The following is a 22,110-nucleotide window of genomic DNA, read 5'->3' as shown; positions in this document are numbered from 1 at the left end:
AGTTATTTGTAATTCTCTCTATGCAATTGAACCACTTTTAGTAAAGTAGTGTCATTTGCTCAGGCTTTGGGAGCTTTCTCTGAGTTTCTAAGCTAGAACACTAAGGCATCCTGTTGCTTGAGGAGATGAGTGGAAGGTTTTATAAACTCTCCCCTTAGTTAGAATTGTGATCAAGCCATGTAGAGACGGGTCTTCTGGTGTCAGGATCTGTCATGTTTGCTAAGTGTTCAAACAAGAAATCATATTGTGAGTCTTGAACCTCAGCTGCTGAGATTTATCTATGTACTTAAAAAGTGGTTGTAGCAAAAAATGAGTTACTGTTACTTAACATAAACTTCCTGCAGAGATAGTGTCAAGCAACAGTTAAATCAGGAAGCTATGATTAGTTTCAGGTTATATTGTGAGGAAACACTATAGCTACCACATGTGTTATAGAAACACTGAATAAATGTAGCAGTGTATCTCATACAGTAACCCTTCAAATATGAATATACTAGAGTTTGAAAGTTAACTTATCAGACATGTCAGATAGAATATAGAGAATCTGTAGTTGTATAAACAATTTTATATATATATATATATATATATATATAATCGTAAGATTCTAAGTTAAACACTAACTCAAGCTTGGTATAAGGGAACAGATATGACAGATATATCGTAGCGAGTGTACACTCTATCAGTATTACAAGTCCATTCTGCGGTTTGTTTAGAAGTGCAAAAAGTACCTGGATGGGGTGAAAACCCCTATGAGAGGTAAGAATGATCCGTAGCCGAAAATAGCCACAAAGGCTAGTAGATGTCCGGGATACTTTGGAGAATGCAGGCTCAGTTTACTCCGTGGATGGCGTGTGACGTCACCGCGGAGTGATCCACTATAGATCTGGCCCGATGTGCAGTAGGCTGTGGCTGCTTGCTAGGGTTGCAGCTGAAAACGGACGGTTAGGCTCAGGAATCAGAGATACCGTTTAGCTACCAGAAGGTGGCAGACGGTCAATAACAAGCAATGGTGAAAGGAATGAGCCATGCTTATATAGGGGAGAAAATGAAAACGGATGCTTAATTAAAGGGACAGTCTCATCAGTTAATACACATGTTGATAGTTCTGACATCTGGATGGCTAAGTATGTTTGCAGTGTGGTTTTAAGCTGTTGGATTTGTGAGGGGTGAGTCAACAAGGAATGGTTCAGCTGCCAAATATAGGAGGTAGTTGAAAGATTGGGCATAACAAACCCAAAACATAAGACTGCAGCATTACCAGACCATCTAATTTGCAAGAGTCTAGAATTTTTCACTATTGGCAAACTCCTATGATCAGTAAAAACATAATCTAAGCGAGAATATTTCAAATGAGAGTGAGAAAGTATAATCCCGCAAATTGAACTCTCCAAACTTCAAATAAAGTGTCAAGGGCCTTCCACACAGATTTTAAAACTTTATTTGGTGTATTGAGACTTCCCCGAGAAATTAGATGTGGGTTTTCTACCAAGTTAAACTCCCCTCCTACAAATATAGGCTCTTTACTTATATTTAGCAACTTATTAATTGGTCTGTAAAAAAAAAATTGGTGCGCTCCATATTTGGAGCGTATATGTTCATTAATGTAATGGGTCCGCTATACAGCAGGCGCAACTCAAAAGTCTACCCTCCGTATCTCTTTCAGATGTTAGCAATTCAAAAAGAACATGTTTCTTAATCAGTATTGTGACCCCTTTTGTTTAGTGGTGTTAGAGCTAAAGAAATGGGTGAAATAATAATATTTAGAAAGAGTGTGGGGGATTTTTTTTGTACCATAATTATATCTCCTCCTTTTTTATAAAGATCTTGTAAAGCGATAGAGAATTTAATGGGGAGAGAAAACCCTTTTACATTTTGGGTGATAATGGTGATTTGATGGTGCATGGGAATTTTAGAGTGGTCAGACATTATATAAAAATGTAGAGGAGATGAAATAAAGACCAGGAAAACAAAAATAAACCTGGTCGTAACAACCTCATTTCCTCATCGCAAATATCAAACGGATGTCCTGCAGGACCTTCAGCACAGCTGACAACTTAAATGTTGCCCTACTATGGGCCAGATTACTAGTGGAGCGCTAACAGTTACTCGCAAGTATTAAGGGGTTTATTGCGGCTGTTTGCGCATGTTGAGTTTTTTGCTCGTACTACAAGTTGAAAGTAAACACGATCGATTGAGCGTAATCACCATTTACGCTCTAGAACCCTGGTTAACTGTTTTGCAAAACAAAAAGGTGTCACAAAACACATCAAAAATACATTACAAAGTAGTAATACACTCATAATAACGCCATTTACAAAAAATGATAATTAAAAAAAATATTGCACAAAAAAGTTATGAAGTGCTTTATTAAATAACGTTATAGATATATGGTGTATTCTGTGTTTAGCTTGAGACTAATACTACAGTATCTCATGCATTATTTCCTTATATACAAATATAAATGTGTTATATTTCGAACTTAGTACTTACATAAATTAAATTAAATGGAAAGTTCTCTCCCTCTGATGCTCTTGCCAAACCTAGAATTAAAACCTAGAGGCATTCGCGTTTTTAAACACCATATCCAAAACACCTCTCTCTTGCTCAAAGCTTTGTCTAAATCTCCTCCTCTGGCTGATAGAGATTTTTTCTGCAACTGTCCATTTCAGTGTGTCAGTATTGCGTTTATGTTTCTCAATGAAGTGTTTGGTTATGGGCAATAGTTTTTCTTCTCTCTTTCTGCTTGATTCGGTGTCTACTGTTATATTCTAAATATGTGCTCGTATGCGAGATCTTACTTCTCTTAAAGTTTTTCCAATGTATTGTAAATTGCACTGTGTGCATTCTACTAAATACACTACTCCCTTAGTCCTGCAATTCACACATGCATCTATGTCATAACTCTTGCCTGTGACTGCTGATGTAAAGATGTTCCCTGTTTTTGCATGTTTACATATATATATATATATATATATATATATATATATATATATATATATATATTAGGGCTGCACGATTAATCGCGGATGCGTTTTTAAACCATGATTAATCGCCGCGGTTTTAAAACCACGAGTACGCGATTTTAAAAAAAAACTGTTCATCATAAAACTTCAGAGCTCTGAAGTTGTAGTAATCATTCTTGCGTAAATTGGGATTGTGCTCACACGTTCGCCTTTACTTTCAACTTGTAATACAAGCGTAAATTAACTTACGTGCAAACGGACGAAAAAACACAATATCGCTCGCTTGCAAACAATAGCGTGCCACTCATAATCTAGCCCTAAGTAAGGAGGAAAAATGGAAGGGGAATCCCAATCTATAGGCAATTTTCTTTGCATGTAGGAGGGCAAAGATGCTGTATCTAGCTTTAATCCACTAAAGGAATGCCAGGTCATTTTCACATGCTAGTCTGAAATATGTATTGAAATTGTGCATTTTGGTGCCCTTGGCCTATAGTCCTAACATTGTTATCATATGTACACTAAAGGTTGGGATAAGCATTCCTATGGTTACCATGGAGATGATGGACATTCGTTCTGCTCCTCTGGAACTGGCCAACCATATGGTCCCACTTTCACAACTGGGGATGTCATTGGCTGCTGCGTCAATCTGATTGACAACACTTGCTTCTACACCAAGAATGGACATAGCTTAGGTAATGTTTAGCAACTGTTTATGCATAGAAAGCTATTTACTAAACAATACTAGGCAATATACATACATATATTTTGTTGTATCTTAGGAGATAGACTAGAAGAAAACTAAATGAATATGCTAAATACCTTTCTCTTAGATTACCTCATTCAGTAATTCCCTTGACACTTGTGCAAATTAGAGATGGTAAGGATCAGTTTACTAAAGGTTTAAAGTGTTATTTTTTACATAAATATATGATTACTTGAATAAATATGTAGTTATTTGTAATTGACATGTTTAAAATTACTAGTAGTGTGTTCTCACACAAAGGCCACAATGATTGAAAGTGCTGTGAGGTGGCTATATATTAAAAAGGGATCTGACTCGGTGTTGAGAATGCAGGCAAAATATTCAAAATTGCCAACATTACTGTTTAAAGGCAGCATCGCCGAGAGGCATTTTACTATAAATCGCAATGTGCGACAATGCTGGTGAAATATTCCAAGCAGCATCGGCACTGACATTGGCGATGTAAAGTAATGGATCCCTTTTAAATATATAGCACCAAGTCTAATAAATATACCTATGTACCCCTTAACCAACTTAACCCACCATTGCAAACTAACGCTACACTAACCCTAAACCACCAATAGCCTACAGCAATAACCTATTAAACCCTATACCGCCAATTGCCCACCTCAATAAACTTCCTAACCTATTAACTCCTATACTGCCAATAGCCCACTGCAATAAACTTCCTAACCTATTAACCTCTAACCGCCATAACCCCCCACCGCAAACTACCCCTACACTTCTTAAACTTTATCCTGCCATAACCCACTATTGCAAACACCCCTAAACTGCCTCAAACCCTCCAACACAAACTAGCCCTACACTACTTAAATACCTAACAGCTCTTTCTCTTGTTAAGTGTGTTCAGTCCATGGGTCATCCATTACTTATGGGATATATTCTCCTTCTCAACAGGAAGTTGCAAGAGGATCACCCAAGCAGAGCTGCTATATAGCTCCACCCCTCACATGTCATATCCAGTCATTCTCTTGCAAGTCTCAACAAAGGAGGTTGTGAGAGGAGATAGGGAATTGACTATGAAAAAGTAACATTCTTCAATCAAAAGTTTATTATTTTAAAATAGCACCGGAGTGTGCTGTTTGTTCTCTCAGGCAGTATTTAGAAGAAGAATCTGCCTGCGTTTTTTCTATGATCTTAGCAGACGTAACTAAGATCCACTGGCTGTTCTCGCACATTCTGAGGAGTGGGGTATCTTCGGAGAAGGGAATAGCATGCGGGGTCCCCCGCAAATGAGGTATGTGCAGTAAAATATTTTCTAGGAATGGAATTGACTATGAAAACACTGCTGTTACCCATATGACATAAGTACAGCCTTTAATGCAGTAGTAGCGACTGGTATCAGGCTGATAAATGTATGCGCAGTTGAGTTATTTTCTAGGGACTAGAATTTAACTGTTAGTACTGAAATAAATGTATGAGCCTTAACTGCAGTAGAAGCGACTGGTAGCAGGCTTAGTGATAACTTTGCATAACACTGGAAAGTTTTTTACTGGCATGTTATTCGTTTTGTGAGGTACTTTGGTGATAAATCTTTTTGGGCATGATTTTTTTCCACATGGCTAACATATATTTCTGCATAGACACCGTTATATCAGGTCTCCCACTGTTGTGATATGAGTGGGAGGGACCTTTTTTTTTAGCGCCTTGTTGCGCAATTAAAATTCTAGCACAGTCTTCCTGCTTCTTCCTCTTTGATCCAGGACGTCTCCAGAGAGCTCAGGGGTCTTCAAAATTCATTTTTGAGGGAGGTAATCAGTCACAGCAGACCTGTGACAGTGTGTTTGACTGTGAGAAAAGCGTTAAATCTTAAATTGATTATCCGTTTTGGGTATTGAGGGGTTAATCATCCTTTTGCTAATGGGTGCAATCCTCTGCTAATTTCATACATTTACTGTTTAAAATTGGTTGCTATAACCGTATTAGTTCGTTGTTATTTCAACTGTGACAGTTTTTTTGTGTTTTTAAAAGCGCTGCAGCGTTTTTTATATTGCTTGTAAACTTATTGAAAGAAATTTCCAAGCTTGATAGCTTCATTGCTAGTCTGTTTAAACATGTCTGACACAGATGAATCTGCTTGCTCATTATGTTTAAAGGCCAATGTGGAGCCCAATAGAAATATGTGTACCAATTGTATTGATGTTACTTTAAATAAACGTCTGTCTTTACCGGTAAAGAAATTATCACCAGACAACGAGGGGGAAGTTATGCCGCCTAACTCTCCTCACGTGTCAGTACCTTTGCCTCCCGCTCAGGAGGTGCATGAGATTGTGGCGCCAAGCACATCAAGGCACTTACAAATCACTTTACAAGATATGGCTAATGTTATGAAAGAAGTATTATCTAATTTGCCTGAGTTAAGAGGCAAGCGCGATAGCTCTGGGTTAAGGACAGAGCGCGCTGATGATATGAGGGCCATGTCTGACACTGCGTCACAATTTGCAGAACATGAGGACGGAGAGCTTCATTCTGTGGGTGACGGATCTGATCCAGGGAGACCGGATTCAGAAATTTCAAATTTTAAATTTAAGCTTGAGAACCTCCGTGTATTACTAGGGGAGGTATTAGCGGCTCTGAATGATTGCGACACGGTTGCAATCCCAGAGAAATTATGTAGGCTGGATAAATACTATGCGGTACCGGTGTGTACTGACGTTTTTCCTATACCTAAAAGGCTTACAGAGATTATTAACAAGGAGTGGGATAAACCCGGTGTGCCTTTTTCCCCTCCTCCGATATTTAGAAAAATGTTCCCAATAGACGCCACCACACGAGACTTATGGCAGACGGTCCCTAAGGTGGAGGGAGCAGTTTCTACTTTAGCCAAGCGTACCACTATTCCGGTGGAGGATAGTTGTGCTTTCTCAGATCCAATGGATAAAAAATTAGAAGGTTACCTTAAGAAAATGTTTGTTCAACAAAGTTTTATATTACAGCCCCTTGCATGCATTGCGCCCGTCACTGCTGCAGCGGCTTTCTGGTTTGAGTCTCTGGAAGAGGCTATTCGCACTGCACCATTGGATGAGACTTTGAACAAGCTTAAAGCCCTTAAGCTAGCTAATGCATTTGTTTCGGATGCCGTTGTGCATTTAACCAAACTAACAGCTAAGAACTCCGGATTTGCCATTCAGGCGCGCAGAGCGCTATGGCTTAAATCCTGGTCAGCAGATGTAACTTCTAAATCTAAATTGCTTAATATTCCTTTCAAAGGGCAAACCTTATTCGGGCCCGGCTTGAAGGAGATTATTGCTGACATTACTGGGGGTAAGGGTCACACCCTTCCTCAGGACAGGGCCAAATCAAAGGCCAAACAGTCTAGTTTTTGTGCCTTTCGTAATTTCAAGGCAGGAGCAGCATCAACTTCCTCCGCTCCAAAACAGGGAGGAACTGCTGCTTGTTACAGACAGGGTTGGAAAAGCAACCAGTCCTGGAACAAGGGCAAGCAGGCCAGAAAGCCTACTTCTGCCCCTAAGACAGCATGAAGAGAGGGCCCCCTATCCGGAAACGGATCTAGTGGGGGGCAGACTTTCTCTCTTCGCCCAGGCTTGGGCAAGAGATGTCCAGGATCCCTGGGCGTTGGAGATTATATCTCAGGGATACCTTCTGGACTTCAAAGCTTCTCCTCCACAAGGGAGATTTCATCTTTCAAGGTTATCAGCAAACCAAATAAAGAAAGAGGCTTTTCTACACTGTGTACAAGACCTCCTAGTAATGGGGGTGATCCACCCAGTTCCGCGGACGGAACAAGGGCAAGGTTTTTACTCAAATCTGTTTGTGGTTCCCAAGAAAGAGGGAACCTTTAGACCAATCTTGGACCTAAAGATCTTAAACAAATTCCTAAGAGTTCCATCGTTCAAAATGGAGACTATTCGAACCATCCTACCCATGATCCAAGAGGGTCAGTATATGACCACAGTGGACTTAAAGGATGCCTACCTTCACATACCGATTCACAAAGATCATTATCGGTACCTAAGGTTTGCCTTTCTAGACAGGCATTACCAGTTTGTAGCTCTTCCCTTCGGGTTAGCTACGGCCCCGAGAATTTTTACAAAGGTTCTGGGCTCGCTTCTGGCGGTACTAAGACCGCGAGGCATATCGGTGGCTCCGTACTTAGACAACATTCTGATACAAGCGTCAAGTTTTCAAAATGCAAAGTCTCATACAGAGATAGTTCTAGCATTTCTGAGGTCGCATGGGTGGAAAGTGAACATGGAAAAGAGTTCTCTGTTACCACTCACAAGGGTTCCCTTTCTAGGGACTCTTATAGATTCTGTAGAGATGAAGATTTACCTGACGGAGTCCAGGTTATCAAAAACCCTAAATGCTTGCCGTGTCCTTCATTCCATTCCAAGTCCATCAGTAGCTCAGTGCATGGAAGTAATCGGCTTAATGGTCGCGGCAATGGACATAGTGCCATTTGCGCGCCTGCATCTCAGACCGCTGCAATTATGCATGCTGAGTCAGTGGAATGGGGATTACTCAGATCTGTCCCCTTTACTAAATCTGGACCAGGAGACCAGAGATTCTCTTCTCTGGTGGTTGTCTCGGATTCATCTGTCCAAGGGAATGACTTTTCGCAGACCAGATTGGACGATTGTAACAACAGATGCCAGCCTTCTAGGCTGGGGCGCAGTCTGGAATTCCCTGAAGGCTCAGGGATCATGGACTCAGGAGGAGAAACTCCTTCCAATAAACATTCTGGAATTAAGAGCGATATTCAATGCTCTTCTATCTTGGCCTCATTTAGCAACACTGAGGTTCATCAGATTTCAGTCGGACAACATCACGACTGTGGCTTACATCAATCATCAAGGGGGAACCAGGAGTTCCCTAGCGATGTTAGAAGTCTCAAAGATAATTCGCTGGGCAGAGTCTCACTCTTGACATCTGTCAGCGATCTACATCCCAGGCGTGGAGAACTGGGAGGCTGACTTTCTAAGCCGCCAGACCTTTCACCCGGGGGAGTGGGAACTTCACCCGGAGGTATTTGCTCAACTGATTCTTCGTTGGGGCGAACCGGAACTGGATCTCATGGCTTCTCGCCAGAACGCCAAGCTTCCTTGTTACGGGTCCAGGGACCCGGGAGCGGTGCTGGTAGATGCACTAGCAGCCCCTTGGATTTTCAACATGGCTTATGTGTTCCCTCCGTTTCCGTTGCTGCCTCGTCTGATTGCCAGGATCAAACAGGAGAGAGCATTGGTGATTCTGACAGCGCCTGCGTGGCCACGCAGGACCTGGTATGCAGACCTAGTGGACATGTCGTCCTGTCCACCATGGTCTCTGCCTCTGAGGCAGGACCTTCTACTTCAGGGTCCTTTCAACCATCCAAGCCTAATTTCTCTGAGGCTGACTGCATGGAGATTGAACGCTTGATTCTATCAAAGCGTGGTTTCTCGGAGTCGGTTATTGATACATTGATACAGGCTCGTAAACCGGTTACCAGAAAAATTTACCATAAGATATGGCGTAAATATTTACATTGGTGTGAATCCAAGAGTTACTCATGGAGTAAGGTTAGGATTCCTAGGATATTGTCTTTTCTACAAGAGGGTTTAGAAAAGGTTTTATCAGCTAGTTCTTTAAAGGGACAGATTTCTGCTCTGTCTATTCTTTTACACAAACATCTGGCAGAGAATCCAGACGTTCAGGCTTTTTGTCAGGCTTTGGCTAGGATTAAGCCTGTGTTTAAAACTGTTGCTCCTCCGTGGAGCTTAAACTTGGTTCTTAAAGTTCTTCAGGGTGTTCCGTTTGAACCCCTTCATTCCATTGATATTAAGCTTTTATCTTGGAAAGTTCTGTTTTTGATGGCTATTTCCTCGGCTCGAAGAGTCTCTGAGTTATCTGCCTTACATTGCGATTCTCCTTATCTGATTTTTCATTCAGACAAGGTAGTTTTGCGTACTAAACCTGGATTTTTACCTAAGGTTGTTTCTAATAGGAATATCAATCAGGAGATTGTTGTTCCATCATTATGTCCTAACCCTTCTTCAAAGAAGGAACGTCTTTTGCATAATCTGGACGTAGTCCGTGCCCTGAAGTTCTACTTACAGGCAACTAAGGATTTTCGGCAAACTTCTTCTCTGTTTGTCGTTTATTCTGGACAGAGGAGAGGTCAAAAGGCTTCGGCCACCTCTCTCTCTTTTTGGCTTCGTAGCATAATACGTTTAGCCTATGAGACTGCTGGACAGCAGCCCCCTGAAAGAATTACAGCTCATTCCACTAGAGCTGTGGCTTCCACCTGGGCCTTTAAGAATGAGGCCTCTGTTGAACAGATTTGCAAGGCTGCAACTTGGTCTTCACTTCATACCTTTTCAAAATTTTACAAATTTGACACTTTTGCTTCTTCGGAGGCTGTTTTTGGGAGAAAGGTTCTACAGGCAGTGGTTCCTTCTGTTTAATGTTCCTGCCTTGTCTCTCCCATCATCCGTGTACTTTAGCTTTGGTATTGGTATCCCATAAGTAATGGATGACCCGTGGACTGAACACACTTAACAAGAGAAAACATAATTTATGCTTACCTGATAAATTTATTTCTCTTGTAGTGTGTTCAGTCCACGGCCCGCCCTGTCTTTTTTTGAGGCAGTTCTAAATTTTAATTAAAACTCCAGTCACCACTGCACCCTATAGTTTCTCCTTTCTCGTCTTGTTTCGGTCGAATGACTGGATATGACATGTGAGGGGTGGAGCTATATAGCAGCTCTGCTTGGGTGATCCTCTTGCAACTTCATGTTGGGAAGGAGAATATATCCCATAAGTAATGGATGACCCGTGGACTGAACACACTACAAGAGAAATAAATTTATCAGGTAAGCATAAATTATGTTTTGTAGGGCATTGCCCTAAAATGATTCAGCTCCTTTTCTCAAAAAATACACCTCCATTCTACAATAAAAGTATCTGCCCACCCTCTAAAGAAGCCTATCTAAAAAACCTACTTTGGTAGGATAAAATAATTTCTGCTATTTTGCTCATTTAAAAAACCTTATACTTAAAAAAAAAAAATAAAAACTAAAAAAAATAAAAACTAAATCCTATCCTAAAAAAAAAACTGTTAAAACCCCTTAGAAACTATCCTATAAAAAGATTGCCCTTAAAAGGGCATTTGGTTGGGCATTGCCCTTAAAAGGGCATTTGGTTGGGCATTGCCCTTAAAAGGGCATTTGGTTGGGCCATTGCCCTTAAAAGGGCATTTGGTAGGGCCATTGCCCTTAAAAAAGGGCATTTGGTAGGGCCATTGCCCTTAAAAAAGGGCATTTGGTAGGGCCATTGCCCTTAAAAAAGGGCATTTGGTAGGGCCATCGCCCTAAGAAGGGTATTTAGTAGGGCAGTGCCTTAAAGTGAACCTAGTTCTTGTGCATATTAATTTATTTTTTTTATATATATCTATCTATATATATATATATATATATATTTCTCTTGTTAAGTGTATCCAGTCCACGGATCATCCATTACTTGTGGGATATTCTCCTTCCCAACAGGAAGTTGCAAGAGGATCACCCACAGCAGAGCTGCTATATAGCTCCTCCCCTAACTGCCATATCCAGTCATTCTCTTGCAACTCTCAACAAAGATGGACGTAGTAAGAGGAGAGTGGTGTATTATAGTTAGTTTCTTAACTTCAATCAAAAGTTTGTTATTTTTAAATGGTACCGGAGTGTACTGTTTTATCAAAGGCAGCATTAGAAGAAGAATCTGCCTGTGATTTCTATGATCTTAGCAGAAGTAACTAAGATCCATTGCCGTTCTCACATATTCTGAGGAGTGAGGTAACTTCAGAGAGGGAATGGCGTGCAGGTTTTCCTGCAATAAGGTATGTGCAGTAAACATATTTCTAGGGATGGAACTTGCTAGAAAAATGCTGCTGATACGGATTAATGTAAGTTAAGCCTAAATGCAGTGATTTAATAGCGACTGGTATCAGGCTTATTAACAGAGATACATACTCTTATAAAAGTGTAATATAAAACGTTTGCTGGCATGTTTAATCGTTTTTATATATGCTTTGGTGATAAAACTTATTGGGGCCTAGTTTTTTCCACATGGCTGGCTTTATTTTTGCCTAGAAACAGAGGCTTTCCACTGTTATAGTATAAAAGTTACAGTTGGTGCAGTTAAAATTACAAACTGTGACATTCAGCTTCCCTCAGCAGTCCCCTGCATGCTATAGGACATCTCTGATGGGCTCAAAAGGCTTCAAAAGTAGGAGCTGTGGCAGTTGTTATGACTGTTTAAAAAACATATTTTTCGTTTTGTTAATCTGTTTTTTGTATTAAGGGGTTAATCATCCATTTGCAAGTGGGTGCAATGCTCTGCTAACTTGTTACATACACTGTAAAAACTTTGTTAGTGTAACTGCCTTTTTTCACTGTTATTTCAAATTTTGCCAAAATTTGTTTCTCTTAAAGGCACAGTAACGTTTTTTATATTGCTTGTTAACTTTGTTTAAAGTGTTTTCCAAGCTTGCTAGTCTCATTGCTAGTCTGTACAAACATGTCTGACACAGAGGAAACTACTTGTTCATTATGTTTAAAAGCCATGGTGGAGCCCCATAGGAGAATGTGTACTAAATGTATTGATTTCACCTTAAACAGTAAAGATCAGTCTTTATCTATAAAAGAATTGTCACCAGAGGGGTCTTTCAAGGGGGAAGTTATGCCGACTAACTCTCCCCACGTGTCGGACCCTTCGCCTCCCGCTCGAGGGACGCACGCTAATATGGTGCCAAGTACATCAGGGATGCCCATAGCGATTACTTTGCAGGACATGGCTGCAATCATAAATAATACCCTGTCACAGGTATTAGCCAGATTTCCTGAATTGAGAGGCAAGCGCGATAGCTCTGGGGTTAGACGAGATACAGAGCGCGTAGATGCTGTAAGAGCCATGTCTGATACTGCATCACAATATGCAGAACCTGAGGACGGAGAGCTTCAGTCTGTGGGTGACGTCTCTGAATCGGGGAGACCTGATTCAGAGATTTCTCATTTTAAATTTAAGCTTGAGAACCTCCGTGTGTTAATTGGGGAGGCATTAGCTGCTCTGAATGACTGTGACACAATTGCAGTGCCAGAGAAATTGTGTAGGCTGGATAAATACTATGCAGTGCCGGTGAGAACTGATGTTTTTCCAATACCTAAAAGGCTTACAGAAATTATTAGTAAGGAGTGGGATAGACCCGGTGTGCCCTTTTCCCCACCTCTTATATTTAGAAAAATGTTTCCAATAGATGCCACTACACGGGACTTATGGCAGACAGTCCCTAAGGTGGAGGGAGCAGTTTCTACTTTAGCAAAGCGTACCACTATCCCGGTTGAGGACAGTTGTGCTTTTTCAGATCCAATGGATAAAAAATTAGAGGGTTACCTTAAGAAAATGTTTATTCAACAAGGTTTTTATTTTACAGCCCCTTGCATGCATTGCGCCTGTCACTGCTGCGGTGGCGTTCTGGTTTGAGGCCCTGGAAGAGGCCATCCATACAGCTCCATTGACTGAAATTATTGACAAGCTTAGAACACTTAAGCTAGCTAACTCATTTGTTTCTGATGCCATTGTTCATTTGACTAAACTAACGGCTAAGAATTCCGGATTCGCAATCCAGGCGCGTAGGGCGCTATGGCTTAAATCCTGGTAAGCTGATGTGACTTCAAAGTTTAAATTACTTAACATTCCTTTCAAGGGGCAGACCTTATTCGGGCCTGGTTTGAAAGAAATTATTGCTGACATTACTGTAGGTAAGGGTCATACCCTTCCTCAGGACAGGGCCAAATCAAGGGCCAAACAGTCTAATTTTTGTGCCTTTCGAAATTTCAAGGCAGGTGCAGGATCAGCTCCCTCTACTTCAAAACAAGAGGGAACTTTTCCTCAATCTAAGCAGGCCTGTAAACCTACCCAGTCCTGGAACAAGGGCAAGCAGGCCGAAAGCCTGCTGCTGCCTCCAAGACAGCATGAAGGAGCGGCCCCCTATCCGACAACGGATCTAGTAGGGGGCAGACTCTCTCTCTTCGCCCAGGCATGGGCAAGAGATGTTCAGGATCCCTGGGTGTTGGAGATCATATCTCAGGGATATCTTCTGGAATTCAAAGCTTCTCCTCCACAAGGGAGATTTCACCTTTCAAGATTATCTGCAAACCAGATAAAGAAAGAGGCATTCCTAAGCTGCGTGCAAGACCTCCTTGTAATGGGAGTGATCCATCCAGTTCCGCGGACGGAACAAGGACAGGGGTTTTATTCAAATCTGTTTGTGGTTCCCAAAAAAGAGGGAACCTTCAGACCAATTTTGGATCTAAAGATCCTAAACAAATTCCTCAGAGTTCCATCATTCAAGATGGAAACTATTCAAACCATTTTACCCATGATCCAAGAGGGTCAGTACATGACCACAGTGGACTTAAAGGATGCCTACCTTCACATTCCGATCCACAAGAATCATCATCGGTTCCTGAGGTTTGCCTTTCTAGACAGGCATTACCAGTTTGTAGCTCTTCCATTTGGGTTGGCTACAGCCCCAAGAATTTTTACAAAGGTTCTGGGCTCACTTCTGGCGGTTCTAAGACCGCGAGGCATAGCGTTGGCTCCTTACCTAGACGACATCCTGATACAGGCGTCAAGCTTTGAAATTGACAAGTCTCATACAGAGATAGTTCTGGCATTTCTGAGGTCGCATGGGTGGAAAGTGAACGAAGAAAAGAGTTCTCTATCTCCTCTCACAAGGATTTCCTTCCTAGGGACTCTGATAGATTCTATAGAAATGAAAATTTACCTGACGGAGTCCAGGTTATAAAAACTTCTAAATGCTTGCCGTGTTCTTCACTCCATTCCACGCCCCACGATGGCTCAGTGCATGGAAATAATCGGCTTAATGGTAGCGGCGATGGACATAGTGCCATTTGCGCGCCTGCATCTCAGACCGCTGCAATTATGCATGCTCAGTCAGTGGAATGGGGATTACACAGATTTGTCCCCTCTACTAAATCTGGATCAGGAAACCAGAGATTCTCTTCTCTGGTGGTTATCTCGGGTCCATCTGTCCAAAGGTATGACCTTTCGCAGGCCAGATTGGACCATTGTAACGACAGACGCCAGCCTTCTAGGTTGGGCTGCAGTCTGGAACTCCCTGAAGGCTCAGGGTTCATGGACTCAGGAGGAGAAACTCCTCCCAATAAATATTCTGGAGTTAAGAGCAATATTCAATGCTCTTCTAGCTTGGCCTCAGTTAGCAACACTGAGGTTCATCAGATTTCAGTCGGACAACATCACGACTGTGACTTACATCATCCATCAAGGGGGGACCAGGAGTTCCCTAGCGATGTCAGAAGTCTCCAAGATAATTCGCTGGGCAGAGACTCACTCTTGCCACCTATCAGCGATCCATATCCCAGGGGTAGAGAACTGGGAGGCGGATTTTCTAAGTCGTCAGACTTTTCATCCGGGGGAGTGGGAACTCCATCCGGAGGTGTTTGCTCAATTGGTTCTCCGTTGGGGCAAACCAGAACTGGATCTCATGGCGTCTCGCCAGAACGCCAAGCTTCCTTGTTACGGATCCAGGTCCAGGGACCCAGAAGCGGCACTGATAGATGCTCTAGCAGCGCCTTGGTTCTTCAACCTGGCCACCGTTTCCTCTGCTCCCTCGTCTGATTGCTAAAATCAAACAGGAGAGAGCATCGGTGATATTGATATAGCGCCTGCGTGGCCACGCAGGACCTGGTATGCAGACCTAGTGGACATGTCATCCTTTCCACCATGGACTCTGCCTCTGAGACAAGACCTTCTAATACAAGGTCCTTTCAATCATCCGAATCTACTTTCTCTGAGACTGACTGCATGGAGATTGAACGCTTGATCCTATCAAAGCGTGGCTTCTCCGAGTCAGTAATTGATACCTTAATACAGGCACGAAAGCCTGTTACCAGCAAAATTTACCACAAGATTTGGCGTAAATATCTTCATTGGTGTGAATCCAAGAATTACTCATGGAGTAGGGGTAGGATTCCTAGGATATTGTCCTTCCTCCAAGAGGGTTTGGACAAAGGACTATCAGCTAGTTCTTTAAAGGGACAGATTTCTGCTCTGTCTATTCTTTTACACAAGCATCTGGCAGAAGTTCCAGACGTTCAGGCATTTTGTCAGGCTTTAGTTATAATTAAGCCTGTGTTTAAACCTGTTGCTCCCCCATGGAGCTTAAACTTGGTTCTTAAAGTTCTTCAAGGGGTTCCGTTTGAACCCCTTCATTCTATTGCTATCAAACTTCTATCATGGAAAGTTATTTTTCTGATGGCTATTTCCTCGGCTCGAAGAGTCTCTGAGTTATCGGCCTTACATTGTGATTCTCCTTATCTGATCTTTCATTCAGATAAAGTAGTTCTGCGTACAAAACCTGGGTTTTTACCTAAGGTGGTTTCAATCAAGAGATTGTTGTTCCATCATTATGCCCTAATCCTTCTTCAAAGAAGGAACGTCTTTTGCATAATCTAGACATAGTCCGTGCATTGAAGTTTTACTTGCAGGCTACTAAAGATTTTCGCCAAACATCTCACCTGTTTGTTATTTACTCTGGACAGAGGAGAGGTCAAAAGGCCTCGGCAACCTCTCTTTCTTTTTGGCTTCGGAGTATAATCCGTTTAGCATATGAATCTGCTGGACAGCAGCCCCCTGAAAGAATTACAGCTCATTCTACTAGAGCTGTGGCTTCCACCTGGGCCTTTAAAAATGAGGCCTCTGTTGAACAGATTTGCAAGGCTGCGACTTGGTCTTCGCTTCATACCTTTCAAAATTTTACAAATTTGATACTTTTGCTTCTTCGGAGGCTGTTTTTGGGAGAAAGGTTCTACAGGCAGTGGTTCCTTCCGTTTAAGTTCCTGCCTTGTCCCTCCCATCATCCGTGTACTTAAGCTTTGGTATTGGTATCCCACAAGTAATGGATGATCCGTGGACTGGATACACTTAACGAGAGAAAACATAATTTATGCTTACCTGATAAATTTATTTCTCTTGTAGTGTATCCAGTCCACGGCCCGCCCTGTCCTTTTAAGGCAGGTTTAAATTTTAATTAAACTCCAGTCACCACTGCACCCTATGGTTTCTCCTTTCTCGGCTTGTTTCGGTCGAATGACTGGATATGGCAGTTAGGGGAGGAGCTATATAGCAGCTCTGCTGTGGGTGATCCTCTTGCAACTTCCTGTTGGGAAGGAGAATATCCCACAAGTAATGGATGATCCGTGGACTGGATACACTACAAGAGAAATAAATTTATCAGGTAAGCATAAATTATGTTATATCTATCTCTATATATATATATACAGTATTTTTTTTACAATATATCGACGCTTTAAATAACGGGGCCAAAGTGTCAAGAACAAGGGTTTAAAAGGACGTTGAAGCATGTAATTTTAAACCACTTTCTAGTTTACTTCTATTGTCTAATATGCTCTTGGTATTCTTTGGGGAAAAACATACCTAGCAGCAATACACTACTGGGAGCTAGCGTCTGATATGTGGCTGCACATATGTGCCTTGTTTTGGTTCACTTTATGTGTTTTTAACTAGCTCCCATTAGTGCATGGGGAAAACTAAAATAATGAAGCACATTTGATAATAGAAATAAATAAATAGTAAAGTTGTTTAAAATTATATGGATCCTGTCTGAATCACGAAGGAAGCATTTTGAGATTCATCTCCCTTTAAAGGGACACTAAACACCAAATACTTTTCATGCACCTCCTACTAATCATGGGTTTTACCATTATTGAACCTAGGTCATACTGCAGGTATCTTAAAGGGACATAATGCCCATATGCTAGTTCACTGGAAAGTGATGTAGCACAACTGTAAAAAGCTGAGAAAATATCACCTGAACTTCTATATGTAAAAATGGAAGATGTACTAAAGCTAACAAAAGTGCTCTGTGAATAGTTATCCTTTAGATACTGTAATTTGCATGTTGAAAATAAAACAAACAGCCAATCAGCATCATCAGTGCAAAATAGACCTACGGCGCTTACCAACCCTACGGAACACAATGGCAGCGTCCTCTTCAGCGTGTGCACAATTCCCAAAGGTGCCGTTGAATCGGAGTCCTCATTCGCCAGGGTGCATACCAGACAGCGTCTTCGTCTGATTGCCAAGTGAAACCGGAAGTAGTAGAACGTCTGTAGCAACTCCTCAAACACATACAATGTGATACATCTGAAGTAATAAAAACAAAGTTTTATTGAAGCATAACAGCAGCTAAAAACAACAGCTCATGTTTCACATGAATGGGGTATCCAAATGTGCATAAACAGCAGACATGTTTTGTGCAGGGCTTCTGCACTTGTTGACCGCTATACACTGCACATCCTGATGCTCCTTTTAAAAGAAAAGTACATCAATTGATACAGTTACTAATTAAGCAATTAGATAGTTAACCTCATCATGACATCTCAAAATCTTTACACAGGAAGATAGATAAAGACTTGTGCAAAAGGAAAACCTTATTATATATCGTAGCTAACAGGTCACTCTTAAGTATTTAATAAATACATACATTAAACATAAGAGGGGGTAATGCGGGGACATAGATATACTTTACAGCAATAGATAAATAAATGAATATATATATATACTGGAACTTGTATGTTTATATAAATAAATTTACTTCCGACTCCATATTAATGCCAGAGCTCTATCTTTAAGGGAACGTGTCGTTTTGCCAACGTACTGTATTTGGCACCCTCTACAGGTCAATAAGCATATTACATACTTCTAACTACAATTTAAATTATGCCTAATCTGATACCTCCTATGCATGACTGTAGAGGTGAAATTGTCACCTTCATCACATAGTTACAGGTTTTGCAAATACGTGATGTACATCTATAAAAAACCTGTTCGATCAGGGAGCCAAGTACATTTTTTTTAATCTCCGGAAAAGATAGGAGGGGGCTACCATATTCCCTAAGGTTTTAGTTTTTTTGGGCACAAATGTGCAGCCATTCAGGGCAACTTTTTCCAACACAGGATCTGTCGTCAAAATCTGTAAACATTCTTTAATAATTTTACAAATCTTATTATATTCAAGGCTATAGGTAGTGCTAAAAACCAATTTTCCTTCATTAACTGTTTGAGTTCTAAAATTAGCCTTTCTCTGTTGGCCGTATTCAAGTAAAGAGTCACAGGGAAAAAGTGATACCTCTTCCCTTGTTAGTTGTAGGAGTTTGCTTGGGTAACTTCGTTCTTTTAATCTACTATCCAGAATATCACATTGTTCTTTATAGCTCATAGGGTTGGAACATACTCTTTTAGTTATTATATATTGGCCCTTTGGTATGGCTCTAAGAACATGAGGTGGATGGCATGATCTATAATTTAGAATTGTATTCCCTCCTGTGGGCTTTCTGTACAAACAAGTTTCAATGGATTGAGTTGGCATTTGGACATTCAATTCAGTGTCCAAAAATTTGATTTTGCCAGGGTCCTGTTCAAACGTCAACTTTAGATTAATTTGACGTTGATATGTTCAGCAAATGCCAAAACACTGTCCTCATCTTTATCCCACACCAGTAGGAGATCATCTATATAGCGGCCAAAATAGATGATATTTTTCCTGAAGTAGTCACCTCCATAGACGTGGAGCAGCTCCCACCGTCCCATATAAAGATTGGCATAGGAGGGGGCAAATTTTGCCCCCATAGCCATCCCACGGGGAGGGGACAGAGAGTACAAATTAAGTTATAAGGAACCACAGTGGATTTTCACATTGTGTACCCGACATCCTTTAGGCATTAATATGGAGTCGGACGTAAATTTATTTATATAAACATGCAAGTTCCAGTATATACAGTATATTATTCATTTATGTAAATATTCATTAATTTATTTATCGATGTAAAGTATATCTATGTCCCTTTTCCCCGCATTACCCCCTCTTATGTTTAATGTATGTATTTATTAAATACTTAAGAGTGACCTGTTAGCTACGATATATAATAAGGTTTTCCTTTTGCACAAGTCTTTATCTGTCTTCCTGTGTGAAGATTTTGAGATGATATGATGGGGTTAACTATCTAATTGCTTAAAGGGACAGTAAGTCACAAAAAATATTTCATGATTTAAATAGGGCATTTAATTTTAAACAATTTTCCCATTTACTTTTATTACCAATTTTGCTTTGTTCTCTTGGTATTCTTAGTTGAAAGCTAAATCTAGGAGGTTCATGTGCTAATTTCTTAGACCTTGAAGACTGCCTCTAATCGGAAAGCATTTTTACAGTTTTTCACCACTAGAGGGCGTTAGTTCATGTGTTTCATATAGATAACATTGAGCTCTGGCACGTGAAGCCCCTAAGAGCAAGCACTGATTGGCTAAAAATGCTTGTCTGTCAAAAGAACTGAAATAAGGAGGCAGTTTGCAAAGGCTTAGATACAAGGTAATCACAGAGGTAAAAAGTATATAATTGGGGAATGGGTAATAAAGGGATTATCTACCTTTTTAAACAACAAAAATTCTGGTGTTTACTGTCCCTTTAATGAGTAATTGTATCCATTGATGTACTTTTCTTTTAAAACGAGCATCCAGATGTGCAGTGTATAGCGGTGAACAAGTGCAGAAGCCCTGCACAAAACATGTCTGCTGTTTATGCACATTTGGATACCCCATTCATGTGAAACATGAGCTGTTGTTTTTAGCTGCTGTTATGCTTCAATAAAACTTTGTTGTTTTTTTTACTTTGTATCACATTGTATTTGTTTGAGGAGTTGCTACAGATGTTCTACTACTTCCAATCAGCATCATCACTGCATCATCATCACTTCATCTTCTTTACTGTGATCTTATGAGAATTTACTGAAATCTCGCGAGGTTTCATAGTAAACTTCCTAACAGTGAGGAGGGAAATAACATGACTGTCTGCACATGCTGAATGCACGCTCCCTTGCAAGTCCCAGGACTAGTATCCTAATTGGCTAAAATGGGATGTGGCTACTGAGGAAATTTTGAGGTAAAATTTGTTTCTTTTTTACTTAGAGATATTTTCTTGTCAGCTTTTTACAGCTATGCTGCATCACTTTCAAGTTTGGGTACCATGTCCTTTTAAGAGAGTTGCACATGTCATCACTGGAATGTAGTGAAAGCTAGATTTTAACATGGTGACACCCATGACTAGAGGGAGGTATGGAATAACCTCAATAATATAGCTATAAAATGTATTTAGTATTTATGTCCCTTTAAGTTACAAAAGCACATAGATGCAACAAGTATTGTTCACTTTTTTACCTCCTAATAATAGTAATCATTTTATATTTACTTTTCCTTAAACAGGTATTGCATTTACAGATCTTCCGGTAAGTTTTATTGTACAATAAATAAAGCACCTTAAAATCTAAAAAAGTGTAACCCTCAGTAATAATTTTTTTTTCTATAAAAATTTAAGATTTTTACACTTTGTCAAGTTTCAAAATAAACAATTTATTTCATTATTTATTAAAATGGGCTATCTCATAGTAATTTTCTTGTTTATGAAAACACTTTACCATATTATGTAAAGTTAGATACACTTTAAGATTCTCCTGAATGGTTGTTAGTCTTTAAAACCATGTATTTAGTGACTGTTTATATTGTATAATATAGGTGTCTGGTTTATCTTATAAACTGCCATTCCAGTTTTTGTGTAATAATTAGGACAAGGCAGTTCTGTGTAATTATCGATTTCCCAAAAACTAAACATAATATCAAATGAGGGAAATACTCTATTAAAACATCAGGATGATAGCAGACAGTTTAAAAGGAAAGAAAGGTGAAATTGAAATGGGTGTATGGGCCCTCATAGCATATGTGTGTATCCCACTAAAAAACTAAATGATTAATTTTTGCTAATGGAAGTATATTTAAAATTGAAATGCACCCATGAATATTTAAATTTTTACCTGTCTATCCTTTTAACCATACATGGAACTGGTGGCTAGATGTCTGATGTAATATAAACTCCAAGTACACAATAGACTAATAACCCCATCACTATCATTAGCTTTTTGTGCTTTCACTTTGACTGTGAATAAATGTTAACGAATAATTAAAAAATATTTCTGCCTCATAAGTTTTCATGTTTAAAACCAGTTAAAAAGGCTAAAAATTGTTGAAATGGCATTTGCTGAATGATACGACTACTGTATTGTAATACTTACCTGTGCAGTATTAATAAGGTCTTGGGTAAAAGCTTGTTAGTCATTTATTTTAGCTTTCATCATTCTGAAATTACAGTAAAATATTTGCTATTATTTGTGAGACTAATTGTCATCTCATGCTTCAGATATAAATGATGTCTGCTACCGACCATACATTTTCAGCAAAATCATTTCCAGCAGTTCATTGCAATATAAATACTGTGGAAAACCTCCAATGTTCAGCGGC

The 22,110-nt window shown here is 40.2% G+C and overlaps 1 protein-coding gene across 2 annotated transcripts in view; it reads left to right on the top strand.

Moving 5' to 3' along the window:
* The window catches only part of RANBP9 (RAN binding protein 9), a 365,674-nt gene that overhangs the window by 110,897 nt on the left and 232,667 nt on the right, over positions 1-22,110 (top strand). The window contains exons 4-5 of one of the 2 annotated variants that reach the window (XM_053714757.1): positions 3,488-3,655; positions 21,022-21,044. In XM_053714757.1, coding sequence (XP_053570732.1) covers positions 3,488-3,655; positions 21,022-21,044 — 191 coding nt within the window. The remainder of the gene's footprint in view (positions 1-3,487; positions 3,656-21,021; positions 21,045-22,110) is intronic. The other variant, XM_053714758.1, reaches the window with a different exon arrangement.

Source organism: Bombina bombina, chromosome 5 (assembly GCF_027579735.1).
Source record: "Bombina bombina isolate aBomBom1 chromosome 5, aBomBom1.pri, whole genome shotgun sequence".
Taxonomy (NCBI): domain Eukaryota; kingdom Metazoa; phylum Chordata; class Amphibia; order Anura; family Bombinatoridae; genus Bombina; species Bombina bombina.
This window is presented reverse-complemented; position numbering and strand designations above follow the sequence as displayed.